Source organism: Lygodium microphyllum, chromosome 3, assembly GCF_053477565.2.
Source record: "Lygodium microphyllum isolate KBCC chromosome 3, Lygodium_microphyllum_v1.1.10, whole genome shotgun sequence".
NCBI classification, from domain to species: Eukaryota; Viridiplantae; Streptophyta; class Polypodiopsida; order Schizaeales; family Lygodiaceae; genus Lygodium; species Lygodium microphyllum.
The window spans coordinates 16,771,443-16,789,496 of NC_141137.1; the positions used below are offsets into that span (position 1 = coordinate 16,771,443).

Below are 18,054 nucleotides of genomic sequence, written 5' to 3' on the forward strand. Positions count from 1 at the left end.
ATTTACAATTGGTATTGTGGCATGTTATATTGCTACACTTGGTAAGAGGCTACACTTGGTAAGAGGCATTGGGATGCCATGAATGGTATCATGAGGTACCTGAAGGGCATTGTTGATATGTGTATATGTTATGGCAGTCAAGATACATGAGTCGTGGAATACACTAACTCTAACTATGCAGGATATGCACATAGTAGGAAGTCCACTTGTGGCTATGTGTTCATTTTTGCTAGAGGTGTTGTTTCATGGATGTCCAAGGTGCAGAAATGCATTGCCCTTTCTACTACAGAGGCCGAGTATGGTGCTACCACTAAGGCTTGTAAGGAGACCATTTGGTTGGGTTGTTTGGTTGCTGACCTTAGTATTGTAGATGCTATCCCTACATTACATTCGGATTTTATGAGTGCTATTCGGTTAGCCAAAAATCTGGTATTCCATGCGAAGATGAAACACATTAAGGTGAGGTATCACTTCATTCGTGAGGTCATTGAGAACATGTTTGTTGACCTTGTCAAGATCTCAAGCAACCAAAATCCTATAGACTTTCTTACGAAAAGCCTCTCTACAGAGTGCTTTGCCTTCCTTAGTAGGTTGATGGACATTAGATGAGATGACATCTTTCCTCATCTTGTTGTATCTATGTGTATGTTGTAGTGCATTTTTTTTCTTTTTTCTTTTCACTCTTCATTGAGGCAAATTTGCCTTTAGGTGGGAGATTGTTAGGGATAAAGGCGCCTCTACCTAGCTGCCCATGTATTACTACAATGACAGTGCTCATGCCTGCACACCACAGGCGGTGGCACCCATCACTAGTACTTCATTCTTAATTCTTTCAATGAGATTTGAATAAAGAGAAGGCTAATCACACATTGTGACTATTGAAGTTCCTACATTTGGACTCTCTCTCTCTCTCTCTCTCTCTCTCTCTCTCTCTCTCTCTCTATCTCTCTCTCTTGCTCTTGCTCTTGCTCTTGCTCTTGCTCTTGCTCTTGCTCTTGCTCTTGCTCCTTCCACCATAGCTCTTGCTTCTATTCGTGCTTCCACTTCAAGGCTCACCTTCCTTCAAAATATAATCGTATGCAATACCCCAGCATTCCCACAACCATCTCCAACATATCTTAGAAGTCGTGAATATTGAGAAAATGAGGAGGCTTATCTATTGAAGAGCCATCAGGATAGATATTTCCATCCACCCACAAATCAATATTCTTCTTTCCTTCCAGTCATAACTTGTTAGGTTTATCCTTGTCAAACAATGATGATGATATATACTACTCCAAGATGAATAAACTCAATCTATTTGAATAGCAAGTTTATATTTATGTGCATTTAAGCTTGTGTTACTTGAAGAGGTATTGTTAGACATTTTAGCATACTAAAATCAACCAAGCAATATTGATAGTTTAATCGAGCCATAATGAGCATTACTTACTTAATCCAGCCACATCAAGAGTTGTAACATCAGCCAACAATGAGCTTTTAAGCAATACATTAGGGGCAAAAATATTTCAAAAAATAACTATCGTAAAGAAAATTATTAAGTTGCTAATTAGAAGAGATTTTAGAGTAATAAACCCTCCAAATTTGATTGTTAAGATGCAATTAAAGAGGTTAGTCATTAAAATACCTCCATTCTATGGCCCATATCAAGGGTCGCCTTTTTAGTTGTTTTTCTCTTGGAACTTGCAAAATTTTGCATTGCTGAAATTTTCAACCAAAACATGTTTGTTTGTTCTTCTAGGCTCATTTATTACACCATTCTCTATTATGCAATTGGCTTTCTTCTCTGTGATGTTATCGCTTTCTTCTACCCAATTGTTGTTAATGGGTCTGCAATTACCTATCAATGGGGAGCTCAATATTGTTGTTGCCCCTGAGTGACTATATGGATGACTTCTCAACAGTGGCATTGAAAGTGATGGTATGTGAAGGTCCACAAGAGGGTGCTTCAATAACTTGGGAGTCCACTTGCAATGCCTTCAAAGATGTGGGTGCCTACATCCCTAAATTCCTATTGTAGTCCCTACTTGCACCAAGGAGAGAATGCCCATGCAATGATGCACATTGCAACCATAGACATAAAATATTATAATCATCATTAAAATCATCGATTATAGCTCTTAAGGCTAGGGTTACTCCTCTAATAAGGCCCTTAAACTAGTCATCTATAGGACCACCCTTGTGTTCGGCAACATCTAGCACCCATTGGCAACCCTCAAATTACACCATGAGCTTGGGGCAACACTAGCACCCTCGTCATGTAGCTTGTCCTTGGCTTCATCGACCAACCCACCACCCCCATCATAAGGATCACGCATGGTCAACTTCAAGAGGGAAAGGAGATACCACATTCAACAATTTATGATGTTGCAAGGGTTCTTGTAGTTCTACTATCATCACATCAAGAAGATAAAAGGTGTATTCATGGTACTTACCACAATGGATATAGACTTCTAAACATGAGCTGACCTTTGATGCTTCCATTTGAGATATAAGCTAATCAAGTCAAGTGCTCTTATTATTCTACCATTACGATAACCTTGTTGATTTGTAACCGGAGACAACCAAGCTTGAAATTCTTAAGGATGTAACTTAGCCCTCCTAAGTAAAAGCATTAAGAATGCTAAAACTTCTCAATGAATATTTAATAACCTATATGTAATATGCAAAGGGTTTATGATGCCTCACATTGCATAGGCAAGGTGAAACCTTGAACAAACCCTCCACGGATTATTAAATATTCAAATATTAACAATCTCGACTAAGAAGCAAGCAAAGATCTTAAATAAATACAAAGACGACTAAATATTTTTCCTTGAATATTCAACCATTAACTCTTATGTAATGAAATGTCCTCTTTGCCAATAGGGTCGTGGCACAATGGTTTTAGTGTGAGTTTAATTATTTGCGTGTGGCTTCAAACCTTGCGCCATGCATCCCTTAAGGTATATTCCAATGAAATATCCTCTTCCATCCCTTAATATGTTAATATGTGTCACATATCGGTTATGCTAACATTAAATGCTTATAACTTTAGACCTATATCAAAGTTGCAACTTTTAATTGGAACTTCATAAGCATCATGTGTGTTAAAGAGGGCAAGGAGAATCTAAACACATGCAAATGTACATTGTATGAAACGAAAAGATGTCAATATTTCTTCTCTATGATAGCCCCTTTGGAAGCAAATGCTACTACATGGCTTAATAGTAAAACCCCAAGTTGTGAAATGGAGTGTATATTAACCAATCAAATTTTTTTTGCAATAAGCTTAAACAAAAGTATTCTATGGTGCATAGATTTTATAGGCCTTTCCATGGATTGCTACTAAAGACTATCAATCTTTATTACTGCAAGTAGGCCTTGTTGGGATGGAAATATCATGTAGGCATCTAGACTCATCATCAAAGAAATATCGTTCAATGTATTATTGCAGAGTTTTGACTTCATACATGCAATAGTAGCTTGAATATTAAAATGGGATTGCATTTGTACATGATGTTTATCTGAGAATGACCAAGACCTTGCAACTACCTTTCTCATATTAGAAGGATAAGTAATGAATAGAACAAGCAATGTCTTGCCAACCTCGAAAAGTATCACATAAAAAAACCTCATGTCATCGAATGTTACAAAGTTAACCAACAAGGTAAGAGGACAATATGTATTTGAAGAAACAACACATTCTTACAACAACCAAATCCAACCTTGTTTAAATAATAGGGGTCTAGGCTCATTTTGAAGGTGTAGAGTTTTCACACATAACATATATTTGCTAAGCAACTATTGGCATGCCAAAAGGCATATGCAAGGTATTCGTTATGTAACTACATGGTCTAGACTCCAAATCTTGCAATTTTCAACATTTGGAAATATCTTGCCTTAGAGTTGGGACACGCTGTGCAAGTCCCCATAATTAGGTTTTGACCTACACGTATCCAATCCTTTTGAGCTTATACCCTATGAGGAAAGGGACTTCACCAAGTCCATGAAGTACCCTCTAAAAATGAGGGTACTTCATAATGGTGTGGTATATCTTTGTGGATGCCATTTATTGATTGGCTCCTCCTTCATCTTGCATCATCCCGTCCTTCATCTCACCTCCTTTAACACATGCAATGTTTTCTCTTTCCTCCCCCATGTGTTTTCTCCTCCCAATACCTTCATAGTCTTGTGGCAATGGGATCCACTCTTCAACTTCCACTTGCACATGGCCTCATATCCCAAACATCTTGCCATCAATGTGCATGTCAATTGACTTGCATGTGGAATTACATCCCCAACATCTTGCTCACCAATGCGCAAGTAAATTGACTTGCTCATGGTGTGGCTCTTAGGGTTGCTAAGAGCTCATGCCATGCCTAAGTCTTTGGACCTAGGTGAGTAAAAATAGGAGTAAAGATACGGAGGCCACCCCTACTTTGACTAGTAGGCTGGGACCGCACCTATGCTAACAAGGAGAGAGGGTGTGTTTGAGGTGAGAGAGAACCATATAAAGAAGAGAGAGATGTAGAGAGAGAGAGAGAGAGAGTCAATTATCTTCACGAGAAAAAGAGAGAGAGAGAGAGACTGAGAGAGAGAGGTCTTTAGGAGAAAGAACATAATTTCTACCAATCAATGATTGCCAAGTCTTTGAACTTCACCAAGTTCATGAAGTACCACCATTTTTAGAGGTAGTAGCCCAATTCTTGTTCTCCACTAACTTAAATAACCGTGCTACAATTGAGAATGTCTATATGAGCACAACATTGGGTAATAATCACATACATTTTATCAATGAAGCACTCGTTACAACAAATGGACATCTTACTCTTTTGAATGTCAAATTGCTGCTTCAATCGATTCCTATCAGCATATTAACATTGAGAAGGTACAAACCAGGGTACATCAAACAGGTTCACATCTATCAAAGCAAACACAAGTCATCTAGATTATTGGGAATGCATGGGCCGGTAACGCCCAGCATGAGCACGGAGAATCAAAGTAAACGGAAACACAATATACACGACTCATCGAGCTAGGAATCCCATGTAAAGATATGATACATGAGTCTGTAGAGCATGCACAAGACTAACCTTACGTGAAAACGATGGAAGGGCTTGAACAAGAATAACCTTACTGATCGAGCTAGGGATCGCATGTAAAGACATGATACATGAGTCTGTAGGGCATGCACAAGACTAACCTTACATGAAAACAATGTGGTATTCCCGATGCAAGGGCTTCAACAACTTGGTTTGTTCATGTCTTGTCGGGCCCGCTCCTTCTGATGCAACTATCGCGGTTTGCAATGAATCCTATGCGGAGTGACCTGAGGATAGAGAGTAGGGATCGGCTTTGAGCATTGCTGCTGCTGAAAATGCAGCATCAGCTCAAGCTATTCATGGCAACTCTTCCTGCCGCCCATGTTCATCATGTGTGTGCCAATACGAAAAATACATAACACATCAATAATGCTCAATCAAAAAGCCGAGGAGTTCATTTGAGCACGATCCACGTTTCCAACGACTCTTCTCACATACTGCCTGGCCAGGATCGAGTCTGCACCGGAATCATCTGCCTCAGGACTCTCCTTGATGATGGCCAGCAATGCTAGCGCTTTCTCTCGAGCTCGGGGTGTCCCCTTGTCCACTAGAATAGTTAACAGCTCCCTTGCTCCTGTCTGCAGAGCCATAGACTTGAACCTGAAATTGCCCTTCGACAGAAGTAAGAGGACTGCCGCAGCCTGTTCCGGGATGTCTCTTGCATTTCTGCTTGTTTGCACAGCCAGAAGCTTCACCAGTGGCCCAACAGCATCTAGCTCAAGAAGAGCGGTAGTTCCATCAGGGATTGCTGCAATGTTGCTGAGGATAAAGAGGGCTCTGCTTCCCAGGTCACGCCTTTCTTCAGATTGAGCAAGACTAAGGAGAATAGGAACTGCACCTACCTTAACCAGCTTTTCCCTGTTGTTCTTGTATAGGGAGAGATGGTAGAGCGCCAGGGCTGCATCTAGCTGAGGCCCAGGAGGGCCAGATTGTAGAATATGGACGAGAGGTTGAATGGCTCCTAACACCCCAATGGGATGCTTGTTTTCGTCACTGAGAGCAAGGCTGAAGACTGCACCTGCAGCATGCTCTTGAGCTTCAGGACAGCCACGGGTGAGGGCATGAACTATGCATGGAATAGCTCCAGCTCGGACGATTATGACCTTATTGGGCTTCTCCAGGGAAAGGTTGACAAGAGAAGCCACGGCATTAATCTGGATAGTGGAATTTTGCGATCGGCTGAGAGGGATGAGGGCTTGGATGAGGTCGGGCCGGCAAAAGGCCAGGCGATTCTCCACTGAAAGGCGTGTGAGCTGGCGGAGCTCGAGTGTTGCACCTTCTTGCTCACTAACCTCAGAGCTATGCAGCTTCTGAATAAGGATATCAGTTGAAGAAGGCTCCAGTGTCGATGAGAGAGGCGGAGATGGTGTTTCTGTTGATGAGTAGGAGGAAGGCTTTGTTTCGAATGGAAGGGGGACCTCTTTTCTTCTACTAATGGCATCTATTGGAGCTTCATCTTTTGCAGAATGGTGTTGCAGGGGGAGAGCAGAGGAGGTCCGCCTACTTTGGACACCACCTCTCATGCCAGTGTCTTTCTGTTCACCGTATATCTTAAACCGACTGAAGTTGTCAACTACTGAATCTGTTGCCCCTCTGTATGGTGAGTCCCTGTATGATGATCTATTGAAGCTATCGGGCATTCTGACACTATTGGACACAGAGTGTCCACCCTCCTCTTCCTCTCCCCCTTCCATTCCCTCTACAGGTCCTTTATTTCTCAACACCTGTGTCTGTGATTTAGGGCGCTGAACTGGTAACCGTACAGCTGGGCCTGCACCTCCTTCCTTTTCCACCTGGGATTGGGATATGATTCGTTTGGCTAACATACAGGCCTCCTCGGGACTAGGAGGGGTAGGCAGTGAATATATACCGTGAGCTTTTGCCATGTTGTGGATAGCATTCCGAACGGCCACATTGGGGATTATGAAGTTGCCTTCCAAAGGGATTCCCTCCTTCAGGCATTTGGTTTGCCCCAGTTGGAACCAGGCTTCGATGCATCTGCGCTCGTAGGTTTGACCGGAGGCAACGACGACTGGGTCAGCCATGACGGATTTGGAGATCGGGCACATGAACTCTGCAGGCCAATCCATGAGCAGCCTGAGAGATCGATCTTCTGCGGGCAACAATCTACTGTAGACGACGACGATGCCCGATATTGATGATAATGATGCGAACAATGGGCCAGCTAATTGATGATGAGGACGACCACGATGCCAACATTGAGACAACCACCTGAATTGATGATGATGATGAGGACGAAACAATGCCGAGGAGGAGGAAAAGGGCTGCCGATGCCTGCCACAAATCGACTCGCGTGCAAATTCTCAAATTTGATGGATGGATGCTAGCTATAGACGCTTGCACAATTCTCACTCCCCTGTCTGCCTATCAGCACAAGAAGCTCATCCATGCGCATCTGACGCGTATTAGCAAATTCCATTGGTGATCAGACATCCCACAAAACTGCGAATGCAGAGATGTGGTGATCAAATCTTGATGCATAAGGCTCAGCCAATCGAGCCCAACGCGTAAGGATAAAGCTTGTCCGGAGGCGATGAAGAAAAACGCGGTTAGCTGGGGTTTGGGGAAAAACCACAATTGGGAGGAGAAGCTCAGAGAACTTCTAGGCTTGATGAGCAAGGCCAGAAGCGAGAAAGACAGACGAGAAACGAGGGAAGGAGAGGGGGCGACGACGAAGCAACAAGCGCAAGCGCGCTTCCGCGCGCGCGAGAGAGAGAGAGAGAGGTCAGAGTACTCGGAGAGAGTCTAGAGTCTAGACAATAATATTTGCCTTCACGTCGTCCCGAGAGATGCAATCCGAGCCACCAACGCCTCGACGGACCAGATTCTCTTAAAAATCGCTGTCCTCGACCTGTCGTTCAGAGTTGACACGATGAATTTATATAGCAAACATAAGTTGCGGTCTCGTGCTTAGGAGTCTTGAGAGTAATTTATAATGTCAACTTGAAATCTAATGGTGGCATCCCTCTTAGGGTGGGTTCAGACACGGCAGACAAAGGGGCGTCCCAAACGAAGTTGACCAATCAAATTTCAGCATCGACAAGTGAACGTTCACACACATGGTGGAAGCCCAAAAAAAGTAGGGGCTCTTTTTGACACGTCACGGTCAAGTGTTTGCTCTTCTCTTCCGGCCTGGCCAGCATGGATATATCTCCTTCGCGCCATGTCTTCTCTTTGGCGCCTTCCATCTTGCCTATGAAGCAAAAGCTTCAAGACTGCCATTGCAGTTCTTGAGCTCTCTCTCTCTCCGCTATATATATGTGCTTCTTCGATCACATCATCAAACTCTCGAGCTTCAATCTACAGGTACTCTCTCTCTCTCTCTCTCTCTCTCTCTCTCTCTCTCTCTCTGTGTGGCACAGAGATGTCAGGTGAATCTCTCCCTCTCTCCCCAGTGGCATGTAATCTTCATTGAAAATCGTGTTTGTCTCTTTTCTTTTCGTAATAGTTGGGTGCATCTCTGACTCTCTCTCTCTCTCTCCCCGCTATATATACGTGCTGCTTCGATCGCAAAACTCTCGAGCTTCAATCTAGAGGTACTCTCTCTCTCTGTGGCACAATGATGTCGGGTGCATCTCTCCCTCTCTCCCCAGGTGTCGGGTGCATCTCTCCCTCTCCCCAATGGAAATCGTATTCGTCTCTTTTTTTTTCCGTAATAGTTGGATGCATCTCTCTCTCTCTCTCTCTCTCAATGTGTGCACAATTTGACCAGAATTTGCTTGATTTCTCTCTCTCTCAATTAGGTGCATTATCTATCTGAATCGGTGCATCTCTCTCTCTCCACTCCCAAAGAGGCATGCAATCTGCATTGAACTAAAAAATTGGGTGTATCTGTGTCTCTCTATGCATTGGATCAATAAATCAAGTCTAGACATTGGATTTGTGTTGAAATTGGCCTAATTTTCGTTTTTTGCTATCATGCGAGCTTTTATCAGGCCTCTATTACGTCGAAGCACCTGCTCATCTCGCGTCACTTGGCATCATTGCTTAGCCAAAGGGATCACTCGGGTACGTTCAAAAGAAAAGAAATTTGTAAAAGTACTGCTTTTAGTACTGAGCCTTGATTTGTAGACGGATATTAGAACTCAATTTTGTAGCAAAACATTATTTAATTTGCAGCATTCATTGGTGTACATCAGAACTCAATTTTCATTTGTTGTAGCCTTCACACATGTGGTAGAAAGTGTGTGGAGCAGGATAAAATAAAAAAACAAAGTTAGGTACAATTTTGCTATTCTTTTCTCTATATATTTGTGAATGTCTGTCTGTAATCAAATGATTGTCTTATTTTGTAGGCTTGCAGCAATGGCTTTCCGCCAATATACGCAAGACTCTCAAGATGACATTGTCATGGAATCACAGCCACAAATCTCTTTGGATAGCCAAATCTCAAGTCCTTCAGGTTTGCTCCCAAACACATCGTATTATTTGCAGCATCTTCCACAAATGGGTATGCAATTCGGAATGCCTCCACATGGGTTTAGTGCTATGCTTAATGACAGCTCCTATTTTGAACACTTGCATTACACAACACCTCAAGCTACCAATATGCAAGGGGTTCAACCCTTCTCTACCCAAGGTCAGAATCTGGACCATCACGAGGCAAGTGTGCAATTACCTCAACGACCTCCAAACTCTCGAGGAACAAAGAAGCGTGTAGTGGCACCCAATAATGTGTCACTTACCCTTCCTCTCCCTAAGAAGAGCAAGACTAAGGGAAAGAAAGCCATGACCAATGACATAGACAATGAGGAGAATGGAGAAGAAAAAAAGAACAACTTTTGGAAGGATTTTTGGGTTGAGCAGCTAGTTCATGCTCGTGGTAGTATGAATGACCAGTTCAACAAGCCTCAAAAACAAGGTGTTGATCTTTGGGGAAAAATTGCCACACAGTTGGCTTCCATGTATTCTGATTTCGATAAGGACAGTGAGTCTTGCAGGAAGAAGTGGACCCGTGTGTATCAACAATACAAGCAAGATAAAGCACATAACACAATCTCGGGCAATGATAGGAAGATAACATGTAAGTGGTATGATGTAGTGGATGAGTACATGCATGGCCGAGCTCATGTCACATGCATCAGCCATGCTTCTTCCACCCAAGAAAACTTGAATGTAGAGGGAGAAGCATCCCCAGGGAATGTTGAAGGTAGTACATCTATAGAAAATGCACAAAAGATATTGGGATCTAATCGCACACGTCGCAAGCCTGCCGTTGATGACTATCTATCTGGAATGGTTAACACTGGACGAGAGCTGATCTCACAACTAAAAGATTCATCTGAGCGACGAGATGCAATAGAATCCCGCAAACTTGATATATTTCAAGCCATGCATGGTAGCATGGTGGCATTTCTAGAGCTAGCTAAGAAGCCTACTTAGTGTAGTAATGTTGAGTTGTAATGGGAGTTTGAAGATTAATTTTAATCTCATGTTGGTGTTCCAATCTCAACACTGTAAAATGTCTCTATATGTGTCTTCAAAAATGCATATGTTGGTTTCAAAAGTATACTAACTTAAAATGTGTTTCAAATTTGTCTTTTAGGATTAGCATATGTGTATCTTCAAATTTGTCTTTTAGGATTAGCAAGTTTTGATTAGATTTTGTATATGCAGAGTCTATGGCATGTAGTAGAGAGATGGCTTTGTATTGTGCTTGGGTGATATCTGTTATGATGCTAGCCATGCTAGATTGTATATCGGAGGAAGTTGATGATATTGCAAAGGCATGGCTTTATGAGGCAAAAGTTGTTGCCAAGATGATGAAGGCAAAGACCCTAAATCATTGTCGAGGTCACCTTACTCGACGATGTTGGGCTTATCCACGCGCCCAAAATTTTTATCAAGCCACTTTAATGGGATCATACACAGCCCAAATGTTCAAGAAACGCCTTCGTGTTAGCAGGGATACATTCCACTATCTTTGTAAAAAGTTGTCTGCTGTGTTTGGGAGGCAAAACACTCGCATGAGACAAGCCATACCACTTTAAACCCGTATTTGCATAGCTTTGCATAGGTTGGCAAGTGGAACTCCGCTCGAAGTTCTTGCAGATCTCTATGGATGTGGGAAAGGTACAGCATGTCACATAGTGCTACAATTTTGTGCAGCATTGGTAGCATCAGGATTGAAGGATACATATATACGTTGGCTAACACCGTTTCGAATGCAAAAGCTTTCCGAACAATTTGAAGCTATCAGAGGCATTCCCTTTGTGATTGGTGCCATTGATGGAACACATATCCCCATCATAGCACCTAAGGACAATGCAGCAGACTACTATAACAGAAAAGGTTTTCACTCTATTTTGTTACAATTGATAGTTGCACCTGATTGCACTGCTTGGGACTATGATGTAGGTTGGTGCGGGTCCATACATGACTCTGTGAACTTTGGCAAGAGTGCACTTGGGATCCGATGCAACAAAGGTGACCTTGGCAAGTATTGCTTAGTAGGTGATTGTGCATACACAGCAAAACCATACATGCTAGTTCCTTTTAAAGAAAGCAAGGAAGGCTTGTCTAAGATGAAGTATTATTGGAATTTCATCCAGTCCAGTACACGGATGGCCGTTGAGAGGGCTTTTGGAATGCTGAAGGCAAGGTTTCGGATTCTCCTAAAACGCATAGACATGGATCTGCTTAATGTTCCTGACATTGTCACTGCATGTCTTTTGTTGCATAATATTTGCATACTACATGGTGACACCTTTGACATGGATTGGGTAAGGGATGCTGAAACAACCCTCAGGCAATCAGTAAACCTTGAGGTAGGGACCACAAGGACATCAACATCCACCTTATTTGAAGTTCGTGCAATTCTACCAATGTCAGAAGCAGAGGTGGTCAATCGAGCACAAATTGAAGCGGATGATGTAGAGACCAACAATATGGGTAGAGGTACTGAACGCAGGGACAATTTGGCTCGAGTAATGTATAAGGAGCATTGTCGTAGAAACATCCAAATGGTTTTTGGTGATAGTGAAGATGAGCATCTAGGTGAAGACGAGTAATCTACAATATAAATCTACAGATTCAGATTCAACTTTGTACAAATCTGCTTAGCAATTTTTAAAAATATTCTCTGAAATTTATAATACTCTGTTACATGTTCATTTCTGTTCTTTTCTGTGTACTCTGTTATTCTGATCAAAATTAATGGTATATCAGTAGCAAATTTTGCAGTGTAGTAATGTCCCCCTTCTATTTTGAAGGGTATATAGTCCATAACACAATAACACTTTTGTTATATGGGACTCCTGCATTTGCTTGTGCTGCTATCAGCTTTGATGCTGTTTTAATTTGATAGCCAGAATATATGGTGATGTAGAATATATGGTGCTGTTTTAATTTGATAGCCACAATGATGCAGGAAATGCTTCTGCTATAGTTTTGAAGTCAAATATTTATGATGATGCTGGCATGTCTTGGTTTTAGATGACTTTAGTTTAGACGACTTTTAGTTTAGGGTGGTAGCTTTCTCTTAGCATTTTCATGGTTTTAGATGACTTTAAGTTTAGGGTGCTGCCATTCACTACAGGAATCCATGACAATTGGTAACAAGTCTACAATGTTAAATTCGTGGTGTGGCTGCCATGCCTCTCCTACCAAACTGATAAGGACACAAATTGGGGTTTGAATTTTCATTCTATTTATGGCATTCCTCATCTAGGCACAAAGGTCACCTCCAGTTTGAGGATAAGGACACTGGAGAATCTCTTTGGAACTGGTGTATAGCATACAAGAGGAGAAAGTTCTACAAGAACTGGTATATAGTCTAGCTGCCTGTTCGTGCCCTCTTTGGTACTGCATCAGGTACTGCTGCATCACCTGTTCTTGGATCCGACAATGCGACTTTCACATCAGAGTTTGCCTCAGTGCAACTTCTGAAGCCAACTTTATGTGGTAAATCAAAGCTTAAGTATAGCATTCTCTGTTCATGTGCATACGAGTCATTAAAAATTGCCATCTGAAAGTATGAAATTATTTATCAGAATAATGGATACTAACTTGCCTTGTTGGGAGCAACATCCCTAACTTCCCAAACATCAGGATGCTCAATATGTCCATTTAACGCCTTTTCTGCACGCTGTAAAACATGAAATGTTGACATTCACGCCTATATGCTGCCACTTAATTAGACTTTCCTTTACAACCTGTTAACTGCTTCCTGACTGCAGTTGCATTATGCAAAATTTTGTATGCTGATTCTGCTACTCAGAATGTTTTGTTGATTTGTTTCTAACAGGATTTCTCAATTCAAGTGTTTCTAACAGGATCTCTCCATGCACTTTAGAAGTCCTTAGTGGTATGACTCCGTTCCTGAACAATATTTGCTGTAATTTGCAGCTTTAATAGTTGAGGTACTTGGGCACTTGCTTTTGTCTGCAAATGCCTGCAAGTAGCCATTTTGGAAAGGCAATACCTTTCAGAAACATGGCTAAGAGCATGATGTTTGTCAGCAGGATATCATCTCAGAATTGCTTAATGAACTCTTCAAGAGAGTAAGAATTTATGCCACTCCAGCCGGGCCTTTGTTGAGACTCAATAGAGAAGTTTATTGAGGTATAACTCTGAGATAATGGGTAAAAAGCAAACATTTCTGTTAAATGTAAGAAACGAACCTTGATAACGTCCTTCACAGTTTCATGAACTCGCATGAAGCAGTAACAGTGAATTCGAGGTAACGTTCCCTTCCATGTTCTTATGGAGAAAAGACCTTGAAATACATCTGGAGCAAGGCATTTCAACTTATAAACCATCAATCATCCAATTATTTTACACAAAAAAAGACAAACTATATGTGGAGAAATATAAGGAAGAATGCCCACAACCTATGTCTCACAAAAAGACAAATCTGGTCTATACATGATCTACACTACAATCAATATGAAAAACCAAAATTTGAGACCTGAACAATGCATGAGTTTAAGAAGCCTGTAAAACATACAAATACTCTGCATTCTTCACTTTCTGTCCTCTCTAGCTGCCATTGAGGGGCCCTCTATCTGAATCTCTTTTTTTAAGAAAAGAAATTCGATCAATAGCACCTCGGAGGAAACCCCCTTCAGGCAAAGTACAAAGCACAAGGAACTCTGCAAAGAGTGGCTAAGTACATCACAAAAAGAATGGTTGTGTGAACAACCAATCTGGTGGGCTTTAATGCCAAACCATCTGAGGTGCAATATGGAAAAACATGCCCAAGTCCCAAGTCTGCAAGAGGGCCTTGCTCCTCATCCTCTCACAGTCACCTTGTTTCCTCTCCCATCTCCAGCCATAGTAGCCAGAAGTTTTGGAAACAGCAAGATCGGAAACGAGTTTCCTACAGTATTAATTTTAAGGAAACATCTAAAAATTTGTACAATATGAACATATAAACAATGCCAAATCTTCCAGAATATAGGTCATTTTAAAATCACATTACAATTCATTACTATTAACATCATCAAAACAATGGCAGTTGATACAATGTTTAAAAGGAACCTCATATCAAATATCAATCTAGAGCAAGGACATGTCACACATTCTAAAAGTGGCAAATATGAATAAAAGTGGCAGAAGTGTCAAATGAGTCTGAAGCTTGCCTCGTGAACCTTGCCAAATGTTCAATACATAAATGGAAACTACTAAAAGTAAATCATCAATCTCAATGAAGGCATGTCCTGGCTTCCTCCAGGCTTGTGTCTGTTTACGAAGCTGTTTTAATTTGTCCACTTCTTTCCACATGCCAGCATCAGCATAAATATTTGACATCAAAACTATAGCAGAAGCATTTCCTGCATCTCGTAAGCTGATAGCATCAAAGCAGCGTCTTCCTACTTCTACATCACCATATATTTTGCAGCTACCTAGCAAAGATCTCTAGCCTACCATATTCTCCTGGAATCTCATGCTTTGAAGCAGTTTTTCAGCTTCATGCAAGCGACCTGAACAACCAAGAAGGTCAATCATGCAATTATAATGCTCAAGGTTTGGCCTGAACCCAAACTCATTTTCCATTGAACAGAAGCACTGATAAGCTTCCTCAATCAAACCCAAATGGCTACACACAGAAAGTAGGGAGACAAGGACAACACTGTCTGGGTTCAAGCCTTCTTGTCTCATCTGCTTAAAGTACCGCAGCGCTAAAATGTAATTCTTATGAAACGAATATCCTGCAATCATTGCACTGCATGTGACAACATCATGCTTGAACAATGTTTCAAACACTCCATGAGCATCCTCCAAGCTTCCACATTCAGCATAAAGATTTATAAGGGCACTTCCAATCACTTGGTCAGTATGCAAGCCACTCTCAACAACACATGTGTGAATAAGCTTGCCCTGATGCAGAGCACCTGAGCGACAGCAAGCCTTTAAGATGCTAGCACACGTAACAGCATTAGGTGTCACTCTAGACTGCTGCATCTGCTCAAAAAGTGTCAAAGCCTCCTGGCCATTGAATCCATATTGCACATATCCATATTGATCAAATGCTCTTCTTGCTTCAATGAGACTCTCACACTTAGCAAGCATGTCAATAAGGGCATTCCCAATAAGAAGATCAAACCTGCAGTGGCTGCAAAGGATGCCAACATGCATCATTCTGCCCTGATATAGACAACATGCCTTGAGTACACCAGCAACAGTAATGTTGTCTAAAACCATTCCCTCCTGTTTCATGTCTTGGAAAAGCTGAAGTGCCTCTTGGCTATACCCATGTTGAGCATATGCAGCAATCATTACAGTCCATGTCACTGCATCCCGCCTCAGCAACCAGCCAAATAAACTGCCCGCATCTTTGAGAGACTTAGACTTTGTGTACATGTCTAATAGAGAGTTTGCAATTACAACATTAGACTCAAGAATAGTTTCAATAATGTAGGCATGAATCAGCCTACCAACATCTAGAGCTGCTAAACTGGCAACATCTTTCAAAGTGCAAATGCATGTCACTTTGTCTGGTGTTCTTCCTTCTTGGTGCATCCGTTGAAAAAGTTGAATGCACTCTACAGAAAGCCCTTGCTGAACATAACCTGCGATAACTGCATTCCATGTTACAACACTTCTCACTGGCAACTTTCCAAACAAATATTCAGTGTCCTTGAGTTCTCCACATTTTGTATACATATCAATGAGACTGTTGTTCAGGGAAAGATCTGACTCTAATGCAGCTTCAAGAATGTAAGCATTTAGTTGTCTTCCCGTATCTGAGGCTGATGTCCTAGAACATGCCTTGAGAATGCTAAAGAGGGTGACATTATCAGCCTTCAAATCCTCCTTTTGCATTGTGCCCAAAAGAACTAGAACCTCATGGAGATACCCCACATTTGCATATCCAGCAATCATGGCATTCCATGTCACTATGTCGCGAATCTGATGGTTATTGAACAAGGTGTGGGCATCCTCAAGATTCCCACACTTAGCATACATGTCAATAAGGGTACTCCTGACATAGATGTCAGACTCGAGACAGTTATTAACAATGTCAGTGTGGATGAGTTTACCAGAAGTAAGGAGCCTTGCCTTGGCACATGCTTTGAGGGCAGCGACAAAGAGATAGTCGTCCGGCACGACATTGAACTGCTGCATTTGAGAATAGAGCTTGACGGCCTCGTGGTTGTGGTCCGAGTTAGTGTGGGCAGAGATAACAGCATGCCAGACAAATGTGTTCACTTTGGGGGCTTTGGTGAAGACCTCACTAGCCTCAGGTAATCTTCCGCATGCGGCAAACATTCGGATGAGGCGGCTTGCCAGAGAATCAGAGAGCGCGACATCGTTTGTACAGATCGACCAATAGATTCGCCTACCTTTGTAGAGGTCTTTTGATTTGGCACAGGCCTGCAGAAGGCGGCAGCACGCATCGACTGAAGTGTAGGAACCATTCTTATTCATAAGCCGGGACGATTCATTGCCATGGCACAGGAAACCTGTCGAAGCTCAAGCCAGCTAACATGTGAGAAGGATTCATAGTCGTAGGCTGCACATGTGCCGAATTGTGATGCGAGAGTACTCAGAGATCAGAGATCACGAAGCCGATTACAGGTTTATGCAGATTTTGCTCCACTGAACGGAGCGAAACGCTCCACTGAACGGAGTGGTGGACAAGGAAAGGAGCGAAACGCTCCGTTCAGTGGAGCAAAATGCTCGTTTCGCTCCTTTCCTTGTCCACCACTCATGTGAATGAGAGGGCGGACAACTCTTTGGAAATCCTTGTGGCTGGGTGGAAAAGGGGATTTTTCACCCTTTTGTCCACCGTGCAAGTGTGAACCGGGCCTTAGGCTCCAGCTTTCGCTTGGAGGTTAGTAGTCTTGAGAGTAATTTATAATTTCAACTTGAAATCTAATGGTGACATCCCTCTTAGGCTTCAGCTTGGCACGAAGGTTAGTAGTCTTGAGAGTATTCCTGGTTACACACATGCTTGGACGCGAACCTTGGACTAGTTTGAGGACGAGTGGGAACTTTTTCTCGGTGTGTAACCAACATACTTCTAATGCCTACTTCTAATGCCAACTCTCGTCTTGAGAGTAATTTGTAATGTCAACTTGAAATCTAATGGTGGCATCCCTCTTAGGCTTCAACTTGGCAGGAAGGTTAGTAGCCTTGAGAGTATTCCTGGTTACACACATGCTCGAGTACGAACCTTGGACTAGTTTGAGGACGAGTAGGAGCTTTTTCCTAGTGTGCAATCGACCTACTTCTAATGCTAACTCTCGTCTACTTGGTTGGCAATGGTGCTTTAGCACTCCTATGTGGCAAAAGAGAGAGAGAGAGAGAGAGAGAGAGAGAGAGAGAGAGAGAGAGAGAGAGAGAGAGAGAGAGTTTGGAGCCTTTCTATGAAAGCAATAAACAATAAGGGATGGAGATCCAGTTGGACACCTACCACAACAAGAAAGGATGAAGAAAAGCTAGGCATCCCCTAACTAAAGCAGAGTTAGAAATGCTTTTGTTCACTCTATTCAAGTGTACACAT

The 18,054-nt window shown here is 42.1% G+C and overlaps 3 protein-coding genes across 3 annotated transcripts; 1 reads left to right on the top strand and 2 right to left on the bottom strand.

Annotated features, from left to right (window-relative positions):
• Positions 1-4,749: 4,749 nt before the first annotated feature.
• On the bottom strand, positions 4,750-7,830 carry LOC148038091 (U-box domain-containing protein 38-like). The gene has a single exon (XM_087668827.1). The coding sequence runs from the start codon at positions 7,172-7,174 to the stop codon at positions 5,462-5,464; it is 1,713 nt and encodes a 570-aa protein (XP_087524953.1). The 5' UTR covers positions 7,175-7,830; the 3' UTR covers positions 4,750-5,461.
• Positions 7,831-8,364: 534 nt separating this feature from the next.
• LOC148038092 (uncharacterized) lies at positions 8,365-10,544 on the top strand. Its single transcript, XM_087675366.1, has 3 exons — positions 8,365-8,411; positions 9,041-9,113; positions 9,401-10,544. Exon 3 carries the CDS (start codon positions 9,411-9,413, stop codon positions 10,485-10,487), a length of 1,077 nt encoding a protein of 358 aa, XP_087531492.1. The 5' UTR covers positions 8,365-8,411; positions 9,041-9,113; positions 9,401-9,410; the 3' UTR covers positions 10,488-10,544.
• Positions 10,545-12,473: 1,929 nt separating this feature from the next.
• LOC148038093 (pentatricopeptide repeat-containing protein At5g27110-like) lies at positions 12,474-17,254 on the bottom strand. The gene is made up of 4 exons (XM_087668841.1): positions 16,589-17,254; positions 13,727-13,833; positions 13,117-13,191; positions 12,474-13,035 (listed from the first exon to the last, which is right to left on the bottom strand). Exons 1-4 carry the CDS (start codon positions 16,974-16,976, stop codon positions 12,880-12,882), a joined length of 726 nt encoding a protein of 241 aa, XP_087524967.1. The 5' UTR covers positions 16,977-17,254; the 3' UTR covers positions 12,474-12,879.
• Positions 17,255-18,054: the final 800 nt, after the last annotated feature.

What these genes read in the sequence shown, in the direction of transcription:
- LOC148038092 (XM_087675366.1), top strand. Translation starts at nt 9,411, where the DNA reads ATGGCTTTCCGCCAATATACGCAAGACTCTCAAGATGACATTGTCATG.
- LOC148038091 (XM_087668827.1), bottom strand. Translation starts at nt 7,174, where the DNA reads ATGGATTGGCCTGCAGAGTTCATGTGCCCGATCTCCAAATCCGTCATG.
- LOC148038093 (XM_087668841.1), bottom strand. Translation starts at nt 16,976, where the DNA reads ATGAATAAGAATGGTTCCTACACTTCAGTCGATGCGTGCTGCCGCCTT. An exon ending in GGCAAGGCTCCTTACTTCTG is followed by an intron (nt 13,834 to 16,588) that starts GTAAACTCATCC and finishes GCCTTGCTCCAG; the next exon opens with ATGTATTTCAAGGTCTTTTC. An exon ending in GGGATGTTGCTCCCAACAAG is followed by an intron (nt 13,036 to 13,116) that starts GCAAGTTAGTAT and finishes GCACATGAACAG; the next exon opens with AGAATGCTATACTTAAGCTT.